General features: G+C 50.3%; 1 protein-coding gene across 1 annotated transcript; it reads right to left on the reverse strand.

The window, feature by feature from the left end:
* Positions 1–156: 156 nt before the first annotated feature.
* AVIL (advillin) lies at positions 157–19,004 on the reverse strand. Its single transcript, XM_046011885.1, has 20 exons — positions 18,907–19,004; positions 16,691–16,775; positions 15,280–15,354; positions 14,389–14,585; positions 12,911–13,019; positions 12,711–12,821; positions 12,211–12,413; positions 11,503–11,581; positions 11,298–11,396; positions 10,465–10,618; positions 10,255–10,355; positions 9,619–9,756; positions 9,355–9,513; positions 8,160–8,339; positions 6,392–6,537; positions 6,019–6,163; positions 4,453–4,641; positions 3,751–3,819; positions 2,130–2,246; positions 157–769 (listed from the first exon to the last, which is right to left on the reverse strand). Exons 2-20 carry the CDS (start codon positions 16,754–16,756, stop codon positions 656–658), a joined length of 2,451 nt encoding a protein of 816 aa, XP_045867841.1. The 5' UTR covers positions 16,757–16,775; positions 18,907–19,004; the 3' UTR covers positions 157–655.
* Positions 19,005–19,548: the final 544 nt, after the last annotated feature.

Genomic DNA, 19,548 nt, shown 5'->3' on the forward strand with positions numbered 1-19,548 from the left:
GGGCATTCATTCTTGTGCCAGAAACAGGACTTACAGTGGTCCGGTTACCCAGAGAACTCACTCAGCAGTGCCTCTTGCCTACCCCAGTACGGAGACGTTTCTCCCAGCATCACAAAATAATTACCATAACAGGCAAACCCCAAATACTGAACTCCATTTGCTCATACAGATATTTTTATTTGAAAAGTTAAAAATCTCTGGTACCTACAGATCTGCGCATTTAGATTTTGCCCTTGGGGTAGATAATGGAAATACCTTCAGTGATTGGTGGGTTAAATAGATGGTGCAAACACCGATCTTACAATTTAAAACAACCTATGTCCTTGCCCCATTATTAAACACTTTAAACTTAGCTGTATTTTTTTTTTTTCTTTTCTTTTCTGACTTCTCCGGATTCTTGCAGTTGTGGTGCTTTCTGCTGAGACTTTAGCTGGAAGGCCACAAAAATCAAAGAGTGGGTAGTTAACATTTTAGGTCTATAACAACTACGGAAGCAGGGGTGAGAAAGATGGAGAACATGCTGTGATTTGCAGACCTTACTGTATCTAAATTAAGTAGTTGGCTATTAGGCAGAAATTGGTAGATAAATTCTTTCCTGTTACTGGCTCTTTCTGCTCTCTTCTGTGGTCTTGCAATAGGCCTATAGCTTCTTGCCTTAGAAAAGCCCCTTTTCTTTCTTCATTTGGAGTTGCTTCCAGCCAGGCAGAGCAGCAAATTGCCCTCTTGTGATGCCAAACACAGAAATAAAGTCCTGTTCAGAGAGGTAATTCTAAAAGAGAAAACAGTCTCTAGTTAGGAAGACATGGCACCCATCAATGACAACAGGGTGGGGGAAGGTGGAGCCAAGAGAGCATCTTTGAAGGGGGAAGGAGAAGGCATTTTTCAGAAAGGGTGTAAAGCACTTAAATTATTCACTGGAGGGTTCTTGGGTTGTGGAGTCCCATTTTGGCCTGAGTAGAAGCTGACCAGATTTGCTGCTCTCGTATCCCACCTGGTACCAGTTTTTTGCCAGAAGAACAAGAATTGGGTTATATATGATGAATCCTAGACATCAGGTTTTGGCTGAATGGAGAACTAAATTGAGAGTTGGTTTTCTTTGCTTCGTGCCCTTATCTACCATTTTTTATTCAGACATTTTTGAATGCATGATCATGTGGATCTTGTTCAGAGCATAAAATTCTAACATTTATTTATTGATGCTTACTGAATAGTTGCTGTCTGAATAAAATTATTAAGATATGGCTTCTGTTTTCAAGGAGTTGTAGTCCAGATCCTTAAGAGTTGCTTAACTAAGACACTGTACAAAACCCAGAGATCCTTCCCAAATCAATTCCTTTAAGTGGAAAATTAGTGCATTCATTCAATATCAAAGTGCTAATTCATTTAACCAAAACTTCAAGAGTGCATACTATATGCCAGGCACTGTTTTAGGTGCTGAAAAGCAGAGAATGTGGAAGTTAACAAGACAGAGAAGGTCCTTGATCTCAAGCAGTGTTAGGGTGGTCAGGGAGGGCTGTCTGGGGGGAGGCAGCTTCGGAGCCAGGACCTGACCTCTGTGATGATCTGTGAGAAGAAGGGTCTCAGGCGGTGTAAAGGCTCAAAGGCTGGGATGGAGTGTGTTTAAGACAGAAAGGGAGCCCCTGGCTAGAGGGTGGCGAGTAGAGGCCAGTGGTCTCTGAGATGACATCAGAGAGGCGGGTGCGGGCCAGATTGTGTAGAGCCACGGAGGCCACAGAAAGGATTCTAGATTCTTTTCTGTTTGTAGTGGGAAGCCTTTGGAGGTGTTTTGATAGAACAGTTTTGTCTGCTTTAAAAGCCTATTGGCTGTTATGCGGGGGGAGAACCGATGGTTGGGACAAGGGTGGAAGCTGGTTGGGGGACTATTGCAGTAGTCCGTGATGGCTGGACAGCAGAGACACGGGGAGGAATGGACAGAGTCTAGCAGATGGACTGATGTGGGAGGTGAGGGAAAAAGGAGTCCTGGGTTTTTGTCTTGAGCTACTGGGTAGCTCAGATGTCTGCTGAGGGGCCAGCAATGTGCCGGAGCTGTCCTAGGCCATGTGCCGAGATGGGTACTTCCTCGTGGAGAGCTCCACTCCCAGTAGACACAGCTCCTTTTCGCCACTCACCTCCTTTTTGGCAGGGTTCACATCCTCAGGCAGCTCCTGATTTTGATTTTTCAACAGGACTTCCAGAGGGTAATATTTTGGCTCAGAATTCAGGGAGAGGGTTGCATTCCTCATGTCCTAGGTAAGATAAGAACGTAGGCAGGATGAAAGACTGTTCAGGGTCTGTGCAGTTCAAGTTCTGTGTGCATAATATTTAATATTTTGGCTGATACCACTGCCCCCTTTGTGATCATCTTTTAGGGCAATGATTTCCTAAAGCTGGCTGCCTGTCAGAATCATCTGGGAATCTAAAATATTCAGATTTTGGGGTCAGATCTTGGGAAAGCTGATTCAGTGAGTCTAGGGTAAACCCTGTATAAGCAGTTGGGCTTAACGCTGTGCTTAAATCTCATTTCAGTACTGTGATCACAGAGCTTCTTTTGGCCCGGTGTTTAGGCTCTCCATTTCCAGCCTTTAAATGACTTCAAATAGAAGTCATACTGTTGTTAAACGCATTTTAAAGATACTACGTGGCCATTAGCTTTGGAATCCAGAGTTTGTAGAGCACAAAGGATGGAGCCGCAGATGGCTTGGAGCCTGCTACAATGCGTTCATCCTAAGGCTAAAGAGCTGTTGGCTTCCTGGCCAGAGGCTGCACTTCTTTTCACCATTGCAGTAGGGGCAATGGCCTGAGTTTTTGTGGACTTCACGGTCAGAAACTGGTAAGCACCTCGTTTGGCTTAGAAGCTTCTCCTTTTCTTTTTTTTTAATGTTAAAAATTTTTTTATTTATTTGACAGAGAGAGAGAGAGAGAGAGATCACAAGTAGGCAGAGAGGTAGGCAAGAGAGAGAGGGGGAAGCAAGCTCCCCATTGAGCAGAGAGCCCAGCACAGGGCTCGGTCCCAGGACCCTGAGATCATGACCTGAGCCAAAGGCAGAGGCTTACCCCACTGAGCCACCCTCTCACCCCTAGAAGCTTCTTATTTATGAAAAATACTACTAGTCAGTTTAGTCTGTCCTGAATGATGGAACTGAATAATAAAATTAGTTTTTGTAGTTTTTGTTTGTTTGTTTTTTAGCTTAAACAACAAACATTCATTTCTCATAGTTCTGGAGGCTTAGAAGCCCAAGATTAAGGTGTCTGATTCCTGGCTTGTGGGTGGCATTTTCCCAATGTGTCCTCAAATGGCAGAGAGCAAGACAGCAAGTGCTCATAGCGCTCCCTTTAAGGGCACTAATTCCGCCCTAAAGGCCCCACCTCCTCATACCACCACATTAGGGGCTCGGGGCAGCACATATGAATTTTGGAAGACAAAATCATTCAGTCCATAATCCTAGGTGATTCCTAGGTTATAATTATTTATATTTATGTTTAAATATATATGTATATGATATATATTAGATATATATTTTTAAGCAGCAACTCTATTCTAAATTCTGGAAGGCATTAAAACGAGGAACTTGGCTTTGAGGCCTGCTTTGCTATTGATTAAAACAACCTCAAATCCAAATAGCCCACTAGAGTGATACTAAGGAGGACACGATAGGGTTTTGCCTGTGCTGTGTCTGTAGCATTTACGGTTTCTCCCTGGCTCCAGTTGCCTGTGTGACTTGCTTCTGTCCAAGAGCAAATGCAACTCACAGCAGTGATTCTCGTGATAGCAGCGGCATCTCCCAGCTCTGCTTTTAACTGTTCATAGGATTTTCCTGCCTGAAACAAAAGAGACAAGACAGGATCAGGTGCTGCTTTCAGGGGGAGGGACATCTCAGGCCTTGTCTACCCTTGAGGAAAGCAAAGTAGCTGGGGAATCAGAAGACATTGCAGGGCTAAGCAGAAAAGAAAATACCCCTGTCTGGGTCCACGCCAGGTTGGAAGGTCCTTCAACCTGATCTGCATTCTTTGCTGGTGTTCCCTAATCCTCCATACAAGACGGAAGAACACAGAGCAGTTGACTAGGAGTCAGAAAACCTGGCTTCTTCCTAATTGTGACTTTGGACAAATCCCCTTTCCTCTAAGCTTCCACCTTTTTAACAGGGGAAGCAATGTTTGCTTCAACTGTCAGGGTGGTGTGCAGCTCAGAAAGGAGATGTGTGTGGATAAACTCTCTCAACCTTTGGTTACTTCCACACACGGCTTATTCCTGAGCTGTGAATTCTCTAACTGGACTTAGTGCCGTGGTAGGCGGAAAAGAGAAGAAAAGTATAAATCAAGGGAGTGGAGGAGGGTGGGGGAAATGCGGTCCTGGATTTATTCAGCCTTTGAGGTGGTACCCCGCGTTCCCACTGAGCTATTCGTGCTGAGCTCCCGGGCAGTAGGGAGGTCTCCCCCATTCTCTGTCCTTACACTCCAAATATGAGGGTCCCAGGCCAAGAACCAGCCTGTGAAGATGGGAGGCTCAAAACCCTGTTTGATGATCAGGATCGGTGTGTCGGCGTCCCGGCCGCTGGGGTGAGTATGCAGGTATTCCTGGGCCGTGGCAAGGGCTTTCTCCTTCTCTGTGGCATTGGCCTCAGCCCCAATCCACAGGAACACCTGTTGTGGTAGAGGGGGCGTCTTAATGGTCTTTTAGCAAGGACTAAGTACTAAGTGCCCTTCCTTTCCCTGCTCAGCGAACCACAGCCTCAGAGAACTTTCCCAGCCTCATTTGTTCAGCAGAGAGAAAGGTTTTTCCCAGAATCAGCTTGGTGTTCATGATGTTAATTAAACACGTATCTCCTAAATCTACATGTCCAGTCCTGATATCACTGAACTTCAGCTTCCTGAACTCAGCTTCTTGCAAGACACCATCTCCCCCCAGAACTCCCAAATGTAGCTCTTCTTTTCAAGACTTGTGTCTGTGTCTCCATTCTTGGTCAATACCAACCATCCATGTCACCGAGGGCAGTAACATGGGAGCCATCCTCGATGCCCCTGTACTCAGCGAATCACCAAGGCCAGCTCTTTCCCTCCCACACATTTGTCATATGTGTCACCATTCCCTCCATCCTGACCTCACTGTCCCTGTGCAGCCCGAGGTGGCCCTTATTCCTCTTATTCGACTATTATGGTGCTCTCCTTACTGGCCTCCCAGTACATATTCTTCTGTCGTTTCCCCCCGTCCCTCCTCTCCCACACTTTGTAGGGTGATCTGTTGAAAGAACAGGTACCGTGTCATTCACCTGCTTTCCATAGTTTTCCACGATAAAATTCAAACTTGACATGGTAGGTAAGGCTCATACCTACTTCTTAGCTTCATCTCAAACTCTTTTACTCTGTCTTATGGTCTGATGATATTGTCGGTAGTTCCCTAGTATACAGGGAACTGTACATTATTCCATGCCTTGCTTTTTACTTGTGCGATTTCCTTTGCCCAGGATGCTCTCTCTACCTGATTAATGCCCACTCGTCCTTTGAGATTCAGCCTGGAGGCCATCTCCTCCAGGAAGTCTTCTCTGAACCCCTAAACTATGTTGAGTGCCCCTAATTTGTGCTCCCATGGCACCATACCTCCATCATAGCAAAATGAGATTTTTCTGTCCAGCTCCTCCATCAGCCTGTCGACTGTGAGAGCAGGGGCCCTTCACCTTGGTGACCCTACCCCCACCACGGTCACTGGAGCACGAAGGAAGTGCTGAGTATGTCTGCTGAGCTGAGCTGAGGAAAATAGGGTGTTAGGGAGCAGTTGCCTTGGAGATCTCCTCTTTAGGGCCCTATATTTTCTAAGAGGCCCATTGCTGAGTGTGGAGCCTGTTGCTGTTTCTTCTAAGAAAAAAAAGTGCATGGTGATACGATGGACTGATTTCCCCAGGGTGGTCAGTTTTAAACAACACTCTGTTCGTCCCATCCCTGGTGAAAAGTGGGGTCTTCCTTCGGTTACCACTGACAGATGTTGGTCTGTCACTTGTTCCAAGCTCTCTGGCTGTGTCTTACCTGGTCCCAGGTATCCAGGAGCATCACATCACCTGGGTTCAGGTCATCCTGGGTGAAGTCTGTGATCTCCGTGACAACGAACCGCCCAGTCTTATTGGAACATTCAAAGAGACGAGGCTGCACGTCCAGGATTTCCTGCTGTAGTCTGCAATACAGTCTGTTTAGAGGAACTGAGCTACTGAGAAATCATGTGTTTCTTTAACATTTAAATTCTAGTTAGTTGACATACACTTCAGTATTGGTTTCAGGGGTAGCGTTCAGTGGTTCATCCAGAAATCAGGGTTTTCGAACTCTAAGGCATCCTAGAGTTTGCGCAGCTCACAAACCCGGGCGGCAGGGGGAGCCCGTAGGAGGTGACACCGCCTTCCCATACCTTTTGTCATCAGCATAGGCAGTTTTCCCTCCCAGCAGGTCCCAGAACTCAGCCGGCTCCTGGCCCTCGGCCACAGCGTCCTCTGTGCCCTCGCAGAGAAGGCTGGCCAGCTCCTTGGCCATCGCCCGCTCATCTCCACTAGACCCCTGAGAGTGGGATGAGGAGAGCACACGTGTTAGTCGCACACAGACACATTGATGTTGGGGAGGGGGGACCCTGAGTGTACTTGGATCAGCTACCAGGCCACAGTGGCCTAGGATAGGGAGCTAGGTTTGGTCTGGTGCTGGGAAAGGAGCGATGGGGAGAGGAAAACAGTGTGGTGGCAAAGAACAGGACTGAACTCTGAAACCCACAGTGGGTGTTGGTCAGAGGCCCCTTTGTTTCACCTTCGGTTGGAATCTCAGCACCTCCTTTTGATTTTTTTTTTAAGAGAAAAAATTTAAATTTATTCTTTAAATTACATTAAAAAAAATTCACTCTTGGTGGTGTACGGTTCCATGAGTCTTGACCAACACAGAGAATCATGTTACCACCATCAAAATGCAGCGAGAGAACATGGCCTCAGCCCTGCCAAAATTCCCTCAGGCTACTCCCCCTTTGTCTTCAGACCCTCTCCAAATCCTTAACCTCTGGCAACCACCAATCTGTTCTCCATCACTGCAGTCTGCGTTTTCTGGAATGCTACAATTGGAATCATACACTAGATAGCCTCTGAGTTTGGCTTCCTTCACTTAGCAGAGGACACTTGAGATTCACGCTTGTTGTGAGGATCAACAGCTCTTTTCTTTGTGGTGTTGAGTAGTAGCTTCCGGTAGGAATATACCACTGTTTTTTTCATTCTTCATTTGGATTGCTTCCAGTTTTGGGTCATGATGAGTAAAGGTGCCGTGTATATTTGTGTGAAGGTAGATTTTTCTTTCTCAAGGGTAAATAAATGCCCAGGCATGGGATTGCTGGATCATAGGTGTGCGTTTTAATATTTTTTTTTAAGATTTTATATTTTTATTTGACAGAGAGAGATCACAAGTAGGCAGAGAGGCAGGCAGAGAGAGAGGAGGAAGCAGGCTCCCTGACGAGCAGAGAGCCCGATGTGGGACTCGATCCCAGGACCCTGAGATCATGACCTGAGCCGAAGGCAGCGGCTTAAACCACTGAGCCACCCAGGCGCCCTAGGTGTGCGTTTTATAAGAAATTGTCAAATCGTTTTCCAAAGGCTGGATCTGCATTCCTGCCCGCAATGCCCGCGAGTTCTGGCCTCCTCACCTGCACTTGATATTGTCAATTTTTTTTTTTTTAAGACGTTCTGCTAGGCATATGACAGCATCTCTGTGGTTTTCACTAGCACTGCCCTGATGACTGTGGTGGAGCATTTTCCCTGTCCAGTTCTCTTTTGTAAGACAATTTTGGTAAAACAATTTGTAAAACAAATCTGGCGTTTAGTGTAGATGCACTCTGAATGGGAAAAAATCACATTTTTAGTGTTTGTGTTCAATGTTAATGCCTGTCCTATTGCAATCCAGCGAACTGGTGTGGAAGATTGACTTATCCAGCCTCCCTCTGTGTAAAGTTTACGGAGCATCTCCTGGGCGTGAGCAATGCTGTCAGTGAGTTTCTAATCCTGGGGAACACTGGCAGATCCTTTAGGAAAAGACTCATCTTGAGGACTGCTCCAGCCTACCCCTTAGTTCCTCCACCCTTGCTGACAGGGAGGTGGGCATAGGGCTGGTCTCCAGTGGGCTGATGTGTCCCCTAGGCCTGGCTGTCTTACCTTGCCATACCACAGGTAGTGCTCTGCCTGGGTCCGCAGCAGAAAGACATCATTGGAGTTTAGGGAGGAGGCAAAGGCTGGAACCTCTACTGCTTTGGTGTTAGATTTGTCATTTCCTTGAATCTGGAAGAGCCTTACTGGTGGATTGGGCTCAGCATTTCCTTTTCTGGAAGTCCCACCCTAGAGAGGAGAAAAGCCAAATCTGGTTCTAAGGGGCACCGTGTGTACAGAGCACTGGGATAGCCATTGTAGAGCTTATGGATGAATTTAACCCTGCCTTTGAACTTGGTGGGCTCCCATGCCAACAGGGAGAGGTCAGGTGAGCTGGAATTATGGTACCAATAATATTAGCTCTCATTCTGAGACTTTTATTATATACTAGACTCTGTGGCTGGTGCCTTACCCATATCATTTTGTGGAACCTCATAATAACTGTGAAATAGGTATTTGTTTTTAAAGATTTATTTATTTATTTGAGAGAGAGAGCGCGAGAGAGATAGTGCATGTGCTCCTGACCACAAGGAGGGGCAGAGGGAAAGAGAAAGAGAGAAACCCAAGCAGATTCCCTGCTGAGTGTGGAGCCTGATGTGGGGCTCAATCTCCCAGGACCAAGATCATGACCTGAGCTGAAATCGAGAGTCAGACCCCTTAACTGACTGAGCCACGCAGGCACCCCTGAAGTAGGTGTTTTTTATCCTATGGTGCAGATGGGAAAACTGAGGCTTTGCAACCTGGTGAGTAAATGACAAGACTAGGACTTACCCACAGGCTGTGTGATATCAAGCATACGACATTACACATTCCTGGTATTGCTTCTGCGAGGGGCTCCATGGAAGAAGTGGGACTTGAATTTGAAGGGGCACATCCAGGGGCAGGCTGGGCAGGGCTGTGGCACACGTGGGGTCCAATGGGGAGACCCCCTTCACTAGGGTGGGGAGTGTGGGTTAGGGCTCTGAGAGTAATACACCTACATGGGTAATACAGGTCAGATTGTGAAAGACTTGAACATTAGCTAGGCAGAGTTTGGACCTGAAGCCCTGGGCAGCTGGGATTCTCGGGAATGTCTAGGAGAGGTTAACCTTCTCGTCTGTGTCTATCCCCGGCCCTGGTCTCCGTCCCTCCTCTCCTATACGGAGACTGACTGACTGGTCTGAGTATTCCTGCTCCTGGCGTCACTTTATCTGAGGGGTCTCACCTCAAAGATAACCATTTTCCCTTTGAAGATGGCCATGAAGTGGCGGGGCTCCTTCCCCATGGCAACTCGGACCTGCACAGGTGCCCCGTCAAATTGCTGATCCACTTCCACTGCCTGGTATGCCGAGGCCGTCAGCTCGTCCTTTGAGGCGTGGCGGCCCTGCAGGGGTGAGAGGGGAGTAGTGGGTCCCGGCTACCCCTTGCCCCTGCCTGGTGCCCGGAGGAAGCATGGGGATCCCAAGTTCAGAGCCTGCATCAGGCCTACCTGCCAGATATACAGGATGTAGTGTGGCTTCCCATGAACCTCGTACGTGTAGAGAACCAGATAGCAGTCTCCCCCATAAAAAAAGCCATACCACTGATGCTCCACGGGGACCAGCTCCAGGTTTTCAATCCTCCAGACCTGGACACAGAAGAAGACGCAATTTCCCAGAGATGGGGTCCCTATTTGAAAAGATGGCCACCTGAAGGGAATGGGGCCATGCTTCACAGAGAATCCAGGCGGGTGAGGCCCTAACATCTACCCACAGCACAGCTTCCCCCTCTGGCTCTTCTTTCCCAGTTGTGAGGGCTTTTCCCGTTTGCAGTTTGCATGATTTGAATCCCGAGGAGAACTGGGTCATTCCGGCTCAGGTGCATTCCTGCCATGGCTCTGAGGTAATTTAACTGTTTCTGCCAGTGGAGTCATTGATCGCCTGCGGTGGGGGTGGGGGGGTAGAAGCCTCTCACTTCCCGGAGGGGTTGTGGGAAAGTGTGGCAGACTGCGGCCACCCCTGAGAGAGGACTCCTAAGTTCCCAGAGGTGAAACCGAAAGCAAAGCGGAGCCGAGTCACCGGCCTCTCCAGCAACACAGCTAGGAGGGCCACAGCTGCCCGCCCTGAGATGCGCATCCCTGACTTACCTCAACTTTCCCGTTGCCATCATCCACCATTCTTTCCTGGGCTGCGACCTCGGGCTTGGTGTGCAGCAAAGTCACATCAAATTTATCCTGGAAAACTTTCGCTGCAGAGGAGGGGTTGGGAGAAGCCAGGTGAGTGAAGAGCGTCTGTGCCTGCCTTTCTAGAGAGTCCCTGTCGTGGGAAGGCCACCGGGGGAGCGATCTCAGTCTTACCGATTTTACCGACACCAAATGTTTTCCCCAGGCCCATGGTCTGGTCCTTCCCTGACCACTTCTGGAACAGCTGCTTGAACATGGCCGACTCAGCACCGTCGTTGATGGTCTCCACGTTGGTGCTGCTGGGGTAGCCCTTCATCTGGATGAAGTGCTGAAGACACCCCCCACCCCCCGAAAGGCAGGTCGGTCAGGGAAGGCACTGGGTTCTTTGCTTGTCTGGTGACTCGCCCCTTGGAAGCCAGCTGGTGGGACTGCCCCCTTGTAGGAGCCGGAGTCAGATGCTAACTCACTCATGTCTAGGCACCAAGTTACCTGCCTCAGGGAAAGGACTAAGGGGAACATTTGCCTATCTCTGGCTTGGCCTGTCATGATTATGATTATTATTATTATTTTTGCAAGATCCTCTATACTGTGTTCCTGTTGCACGCATGCACTCCACTGATTCTGTGCCACATTCATTTGTTCATTTATTGCTGTGTAAGTGTATCCTGCTGGGTTCACCTGCGTAGGTCCGGACAGTGTCCTGGGCCCCTTGAGGACAGGGCTGTTGCCCATGAGGTGATATCCCCTTCGATAGCAGCAGCCATGTCTACTGAGCAGGTGCAGGCGCCAGGTACCGTTCTAAGCGCCTTACAAATGTTACTGACCCCCCAGAACAGCCCGGGAGTTGTCTCTCAAACCTGGATTTATCCCCAGGTTGTGGGTCTGACTGAAGTCCGTGTATGTAATGGTGAGGTTGTAAGCCCAAGCGCCTTGTCTGGCTCTCTGGACACATCTGACGTGGTCCTGACAGAATTCTGTGGACAATACCGCACAGCTGTAGCTCCTACCAGGGCTTTAGACATGGCTGTCTGTTTCTCGGTCTTCGTGGCTCCTCTTCCCTTCCACACATAGATCTTGGTTCCACTTTGGTCCAAGATGTAGCAGTCCTGAAGCGGGCAGGGATAGAGGTGGTTACAGCCAATCAGGACCATAAGGAAGATCTCTGAAGCCAGGTCTGGCTGCAGAAGCCGCACCCACCCATACTCTACTCACGTCATGGTTCAGTAAGTCCTGGACCAGTGGCCTTGTCGCTACCTCTGTGACTGCCAGCTGCCCAGCGGAGTCCGAGACACTGGAAAAGGGGAGAAATTAGCCTGTGCCTTCTTTTCTGCAAAGCATCTTGCAGTCAATTTGGTATTTTGTTGGCTTCGTTTCAGTAGTTTCTGGGTGAAGTTTGACCTCTTATGACAGGCGTGGCTTGAATGCAGACAGGAGTGTGATGGATTCTGTTCTTGGGAGGACACTTGGGTGCATCTCTTTCCCGAACATGATCTCCTCCACATCCCTGGGCATGGATAGACCCAAGTAAAGGAAGAGTGTCCTCAAGAGACCAGGAAGGGTTGCTGACAAGAACAGGAGATAGTTGCCTCCTTGAGTAGGGAACACTGAGCTCCTTCTGAAAGCTGCATTTGAAAAGGATTAAAGGAAAACCAGATGCCTGGGGACACCTGGGTAGCTCTGTTTGCTTTCGGCTCTCCTTGGGTCAGGATTTCAGGGTTCTGGGATCGCTCTCCTTGGGTCAGGATCTCAGGGTTCTGGGATCGAGCCACCTCCCTCTGTGTGTGTGCGTGTGCATGCACATGCTCTCTCTCAAATAAATACATAAAATCCTAAGATAAAGCCAGAGGCCTGTACCCAAAGTGAGGAGCCAAAGCACCTGCTACCCCAGCTTCCAGCCGGCAGCCAGGTTTAGTTACTCACTGGTACAACATGATGTTTGATTTCTGCTGTTGATCTATGATCTCATCGGCCACGGCAGGCTTGATAACAGAGCGCCGGCCGAGGGTGTCCTGAAGGACCTTCATCAGCTCTGGACTGGCTGCCTCCTTGTCTCCCTCGATCACACCTATCTCAGCACGGCCCCCTCGTTCTCTGTCCCGGATATCCTTTGCCAGAAGCATAGCCTGTCAAAAAAGCCCAAGGAAGCACTCAGTCCCGCTGGGCACCCCCTGGCACTTGCTGGCTTCGGGGGGGAGTGACCTGGGTCCCAGACACAGGAATTATTCTGTGGCTTAAGACCCCGGCGTGAGTCACAGACTTAGGCACTTGGCCTGTCTCTGAAACAGATTCTGCTTCAAGGCAGAGGTCTGTCTTCTCATGGGAGTCAGCAAGGAAAGAAGACGGACAAGGCAACTGAGAGAGTGCACGCCCCATGAGTGGGCCTGAGGGAGAGAAGGTGCCGAGCTTGGGAAGAACCGTACCTTGAGTCGCTCTCCGCTGTTGCTCTCTGGGCCATTCCACTGGATGATGACCTTCCCAAGGTCCAGCAAGAAGACATCGCCTTGGTTAAAACTGTCCCAGCTCATTTCCACCTGCGGACAAGGAGACATCGTTCAGGAGGAATTCTGAAGTACCTGGTGGGGAGGCTCCGGGCCTAGGACCGACAGTGGGCAGGGCTTACCTCTGTGGCCCTGATGTTTCTTTTCCCTTTCACATGTAAGAGCCGCTTCACATCGTAGGTGTTGGTCTCCACATGCTTCATCCCAGAGGACACACCCCCCTTCTTGTAGCTGAGGGGATATCCAGATAACCCCCAGTTACTTAGGTGCTAGGGACTGGGGAGACTGGGGCAGCAGTAAATAAGCAAGGGAAACAGAGCAGGTGGTAATTGCCACCCCAGAAGGAGACTCCGTGACAGCCTTTTTGACAGAGTGGTCTGGGCAGTCCTCTCCAGAGGAGTGACATTCAGGCTGACGTATTAGGAGGACTAGTGTTCCAGCACTACGGGGTGAGGACCCCGTAGCATGAGCTTCGTTGGTTCTAGCAACTCTCTGAATCTCAGCATGGGACAAGGAGAGGGGCACAGGGAAGCAGTCATGACACTATGGCCTTAAGACAAACCTGCTCAGGGAGTCCGCTCTCCTGGCCCCCAAGTTTCCCCTAACCCTGCCTCCATCCCAAGTGTCCTGCACCTGCAGGATGAGCAGAAATCCAGTGGGACATTGGTCTGTGGGCTCGCTGGTGACATGGGGCATGCTGTGCCCAGCAGGTCCTCAGTCAGTAAGACTGCCAACCGGCAAGAAGCGCCTTGGACCAGCCTCAGATCTCTCGAGCTCCTTGGAATTCCTTTTTGTTTTCAATCTCACGTGCAAAGTTTGGAGTTAAACCCCTCAGTTCGTGGAACATTATCACTGTCCTTTCCAAGACCCCTCTCCTGTTTTCATATTTATGCATTCCCTCTCCTTGGCATGTGCTCCGCCATTTCTCTCCCCACCACAGGCACCCCCTACAACCATAGAACAACTGCCTTTTTCTTTTCATTCGGGTAAATGTGTCCTGTTGTTTTGTGGGTGTGTATTTTTTTAAAACAGAAGTTGGCACTGTTATATATTTCAGGCCCGTTTCTTACTTTGGTCACTAAGTACCATGTTTTTAAGGGCTGTCCACTACTCAGCGGGGCATCTGCTCCACGGCCTCCCATTGCCCCCCGACCCATGCAGTACTTTTCCCTGTCCTGTCTCCCCATGAGGGGCCCTTACGGTGCTAATGGCTTCACACGACCAGTCCTGACACCGCTGTGAACATTCTGGCTCATGAGCCCTTGGGGAGCTGGGTGCACGAGAGGTCCCCTGAGTTATACACCCCGGAGGGGGACTGGCCTCAGTGACAGCAGACTGCCCTACGGAGTGTGTGCTCTCCTCACCCACCGCCCCCACCCCCCCCCCGCCCCGCCCTGAGGGGCACTCAAGCTCCTCTTTCCCCACAGCCTTGCAGCTGCTGGCCTCCGCCCTGCCCTCTAGCCTGCCCTGCTCTGATTTAGGTGGAAGCGATAGCTTTCTTTCATCTGTGTTTCTCTGATTCTTCGTATACAGATTAGCCTTTTTTGTTTCCTCTTTAGTAAACTGCAATTTATGTGCAGGCTCTGCCGGAACTACTCACATGATGCCCTGCTTGAAGTAGCCGTGGAAGGTGTCAGACTCATGGTACTGGACCTCTCGGTGCTGCACAGGGCTGCCTCCCAGGTAGTCATCCAGCTGCGTGGTGTAGATGGCGGCGCAGGCCTGCTCATCCTGGGAGGAGTCCTTCCCGATCCAGAAGTGGATGTCCTGGGACAGGAGGCTGCCCACCCTCCGAGTCTGGGGTGTCCAGAGAGATGAGGTCAGGGGCCAGCTCACCCAGCCTCTGCTCTGCTGCTGGCCCCCGGGAGTAGGAAGAACACAGCCATGGTGGCTCGTGACCCACACCAGGCAGGCTCTGGGTCTCTCTCCCTCTCCGCAGCACCCCTGTCCAGACCTGGTAGGTGGCTCAAACTCTGGCAGGGCCCAGATGCCCTCCCGCATTTGGCGAGAGTTGGTAGCTTACTGTTCTCTGACTACATGGAGACCTGTGGGGATCTCTTCCAAGTCGAACCACAGACAGGACTTGCTGGCCCTTCATGCCCTGCACTGCCGTGCTGACACGAAGCCGAGCTGTCCCTCTGCCTGGTTCTGTCGGCACCGTTCCTGGGTGATATTGTTCCCTCTACTAGAATGAGCACTTGGAGGTGTGGTCTTGGATTTACCTGGCCTGCCTCCATACCACGTTACCGTGGGGGCTGGGCCCCGGGAAGGAGAGGTGCTGCTTGCCGACTCCTCCCTGAGGTTTAGACCAAGGGCCCCATCCCCTAAGAATGGCCTTTGATAGTCAAACTGGAGGCTTGTTCTCTACGACACCGAGGGAGAGTCAAGTGCGATACCAGGAAATAGGTTAGCACCAGCAGCAGGCCTCAGTGGAACCCAGGAATGGCTCTCAGGGGAGAAGCTCATGGGAACCAGGGGTGGGGGGGCTCACCGAGAGGATGACGTAGCAGTCCCCCTCATAGAAGTTGCCGTGGGCACTCAGGGGTACTAGCGCCAGCTCCAGTTTCTGGAAGAACAAGGGCTGTGTACAATCCACTGCCCACCCCCAGCCTCCCTGTTCTCCATCATTTTGGCGCAGGTGGCTGGGGAGAGGTAGGGAAGATGTCCCTGCTGATCCTACAGGGCATGGTGGGCAGCCACAGGATTAGCGGGCCCACCCCTCTAGCTTCTGCTGAGCTCTGCCTGCGTGGCCCCTGGGCTGAATCTGGGTCCCTGTCTTCACCCCACCGCCCTCCCCACAACCTGCTTGCTCTCACTATACTGGGAGGAGCCTTGTGAGCTCCTCCAGCCGTTTGCAGGGAGAAGAGCTATGTCAAATCCCACTCTGAGCAGCTGCACCAGTGTCTCCAACACGGTTCTTCAACCCTGACCTCCCAGAGCTGGGCAAGGGTTACGGCTGTGAACGGAACGTGGGGGTCCTGGGGGGCTAGGAGAGGTGAGTGCCAGTGGTGTGTGGGGCTCCACGCCCAGCATTCCCCGTTGGAGTCTGGGGGTGAGGACTTGATGTGTCCCCTGCGCATATGGCTTGTCTCAGGAGAGCCATTCACATGGCCTCAGGGATTTTCATCACTCTCTCCAAGTAACAGACACCTGTAGTCATACTTGTGTATGTATATTCTACACCTGTGTTAAATGTAACACTGTTAAATATACCATAGGTAACTTTTAGTACCTATTTTGAAATAAACAGGGAGACTTAAGGGCTCTGGGTCTTAGGCAGCCACCCCTCCCTGGCCTCAGAGCAGGGAGGAGGGGTGCGGAGAGGGGGGTTTCTTACATCCGACAGGTGGAGTTGCCCGGGCTAGGGCTGTTCCCAGCTAGATTGCTGGAACACGAGGTCAGATGGAGGAACTCAAGCCCAGGCGGAAGTGATGAGTGGCATCCTGATCTACGCAGTAACCTCCGTGTCCCCCCCTCAACCTGCCCCACTAACACTTGGCAGGAGCCAGGGTACCCTGTGAAAGACAGGTTCCCTTTTTCTGACAGAAACAGCCAGGAGTCTTTGGTCTCCTGGGTGGGCCCAGGCCCCACCCATTTCTCCAGGGCATTTACTGGAAGTGCAGACTCACTGAGCAGATGGCAGGATAAAGGGCAAGCTTCATTTTGCTTGGAGCCCTGCTCTCCAGGGCTAAAAGCATTTCCTCCACCTGTCACCACCTGCTTCAAGCACACAGGAGGGGTCAAGGATAGGAAAAGCTGACTCTGATGTTGCCCCGTCGCTGTTTCCAAAGGCAGGAGACTGAGGGAGTACCAGGGCTGTCGTTTAGTAGACTGGGGTGACCAGAGACCGCCCCCACCCAGATCCTGTGTGAGCAGGAAAGTGTGCCTGCAGCCCAGCTCACCTCTATTCTCCAGGTGATGATCCCAGGCTCATTGCCCACAGCCCTGAAGGTGCTGCTCAGAGACATGGCGCGTGTCTTTCCAGGACTGCAACATCACAGAGTGAGGGGGGGAGATGATGCCTCTCACAGCAGGCATCTCTCCAGCTTTTCCCCTAAGTCATTTCCTAGTCTCTTGTCAGTCATCCTGCCATGTCCTTGTGGGACACCCTGCACTGTTTCACCGCAGTGGGGGAAATGACTTGTCCAAGTTCCCACAGTAAGCCTGACTGGACTGGGGGGCGCCCCTCCCAGAAAGAAGGTCGGCTTCCCCCTTGCCACTTCCCTCATCAAGAGCTCTGGTAAAAGCCATGGTTATCTACTGTGCAGGTTCACTTTATGTTGTCATTTAATTCTTATAAACTGAGTAGATTTTCAGCTTACATCATAGGCTAGTTGAGGTTCGGAGAGGTTAAATAATTTGCCTGATGTCACACACTAGAGTGAAATCTGTATCTGGCCCTAAAACCTGCGCTTTTAGTCACTTTGATGTTGTGTAATCCTTCCTAAACTTGTCTGCCTGCAGTAGCACGCGGGAAGAAAAGCTTGTATCAGGGTATCTCCAAGTGGTGCTGCCTTCTCTCATTCGTCCCGTCCGGCTCTGCCCAGGGTCCTCACTTACCAGGTCTGCTGTCAACTCTTTGACTTCCTCTTTGGGCTTTTACTTTCCAGACTTTCTCTTTTAAGGAAACTGTCCTAAAAGTCAAACAGCCCATCTTGCTTTTGTCCTCTGACAAATATATTCCATGTGCCTCGCAGAATAGGCAAAATAACATGGCTGAGCAGGGTGTGGGACCGAGTTTGGGGCACCCCTGGGTCCCCTCCCACACAGACCTGCAGGAGTTGGTGGTGGCCATGGCCGCCCACAAGGCAGGGTGGGGAGAGGGAGGAAGCGGAGAGAAGTGCGGGAGGATGGGGCACCATCTGTGTTCAAGGCGTGTCTAGGATTAGCAAGGACTTCTACACATTCATGCTCAGGGAGCGGCTTTGTATCATCAAAATGCCTGCCTGGTTCTTGCTCTCAAGGAGCTTGCATTCTGGTAATACCTATAACTGATGAAGGCTCTCAAGAGGCAAAGGAAAAAAGATGTGCTTAGTGGATTTACATAAAGTAAATAAGCAAACACAAAACCCCAAACACGACCCACCCAGAAAGGGCTGCACGGAGTTTTGCTATCTAGAAGCATGATGCGTTTTTAAGAGGAGCCAGTCTGGCCATTGATCCTTGAGCCCTGGTGGACAAAGTCAGGTCTGGATTGTTTGTGCCATCATCTAGCATGGGCTTTGGCAAAACACAAAAAACCAGACTCCCTTTGTGTTCTGTCATAACAAGGCTAAAGCAGGGCAGTGACTCGGAGCAGCCAATGTTTGAGGATTTAATTTGATAACTTGTGCTGCCCCACCCTCCCCTGTGTGGCTCCCAACTGCCAGGAAATATTTGTTCAGGTTTTCCTCAGACCCTAGATTTTATTCATTAAAGGCAAATGCTGTGACCCAACTAGGGGAAGGGGACAAGGAGCAATGAATTAATTTCTTGAAAATCGAGAAGTTGTAACCTGGGACTCTCCGAGGCCAAAAGCAGTCCCATTTCCCTGCAGGGACTTAAGTGATCAATCGGAAAGGAGCTCACTGGGCCAAAGCCCCCCCCCCCCCCCAGGACAAGCTCAAAGTCAGTACTTCCTGCCTCATTGGAACACTGGAAAATGTGACTGCATTTGTGACATCAAAGTCCCCCAAAGCTGTTTCTCTCTCCCTCTTCCCCAAGTCCTTATTTAATTCCCTGGCACTCCAGAAACCCATGGGGTGGTGTGGGGTGGAGTTCTGAAATCCCAGACTAAAAGCCAGTGGCCCTCAATTCTTATAGACAGCTCTGTGAATGGACCCCAAGCAGAGGAAGCTGGTTCTATCTTACTCCACACCATCTTTCTGAGCTAGGCGAATGGGGCAGTCTCCTTATGTCCCAGCTTTTGAAAAAGTGCCCTATCTCTTCAGTGGTTTCTAAAAAGGGCCTTAAATGCTCAGCAGAAAGTTTGCAAAACTAGTTACAAACTGCTGGTTTAATCCTTTGAAAGTATCATCCAAGAAGACAAAGGCACAGAAATTTCAATCTCCTCTCCCTTTCTTCCTCCTTCAGTAGGATTGCTCTACTGATGCACACCCATCCACTAAGCCGACCGTACCTTGTCTTCGCTCCAGCAGGGCCTTCCGAGTTGAGTTTTCCAGCGAGCAGCAGCAGCTACCAGAGAACCACCCCAAGGCAGGAGGCACCAGGTCCTGCTGCCTTAGCTTAGTAATGGCTGCGCAGACACTGGGTTATATTTGCTTGTGTTTGCATCTTAACCTCATTTTCCCAGTCCTGGCCAATCACAGCCAACCTAGCCCTGGGCTTGACTTATTCAAACCAGAGGGGAAGCTTTATCTGCTCCTATTCAAAACAGCAGAAACAAGAAGAGCGGACCTTTAAAGGCTTCTTTTCTCTTTTGACTCCAGCTCCACACCCTGATCTAATTGATTTTTTTTTTAAGTGCATAGCCCATCAATAATGCAGGAAAGAGGGTGGGAGGATATGAAATTTGCCATATTATAGATATGGATGCATTATGCTGATGACAGGAGGCAGGAGCCGGAGCTGCCCCTGAGTGCCTAGGATGTCTAGGCCAGCAAGTGCCTCCTTGAGAAGCTTCTGGGCATTTTTCAGAGGGAGGGAAGTCCAGGAGAAGGGCCAGGAGTGTGCTCTTTTAGGTCATCCTGTTTTGCTCCTGAGGGTTTCCTTGGGGTCCATACAGCAGTCCAGTCAAAGTCTGAGTGCCTACTATGTGCCA

The sequence above is a fragment of the Meles meles genome, chromosome 7 (genome assembly GCF_922984935.1).
Source record: "Meles meles chromosome 7, mMelMel3.1 paternal haplotype, whole genome shotgun sequence".
In the NCBI taxonomy this organism is placed as follows: domain Eukaryota; kingdom Metazoa; phylum Chordata; class Mammalia; order Carnivora; family Mustelidae; genus Meles; species Meles meles.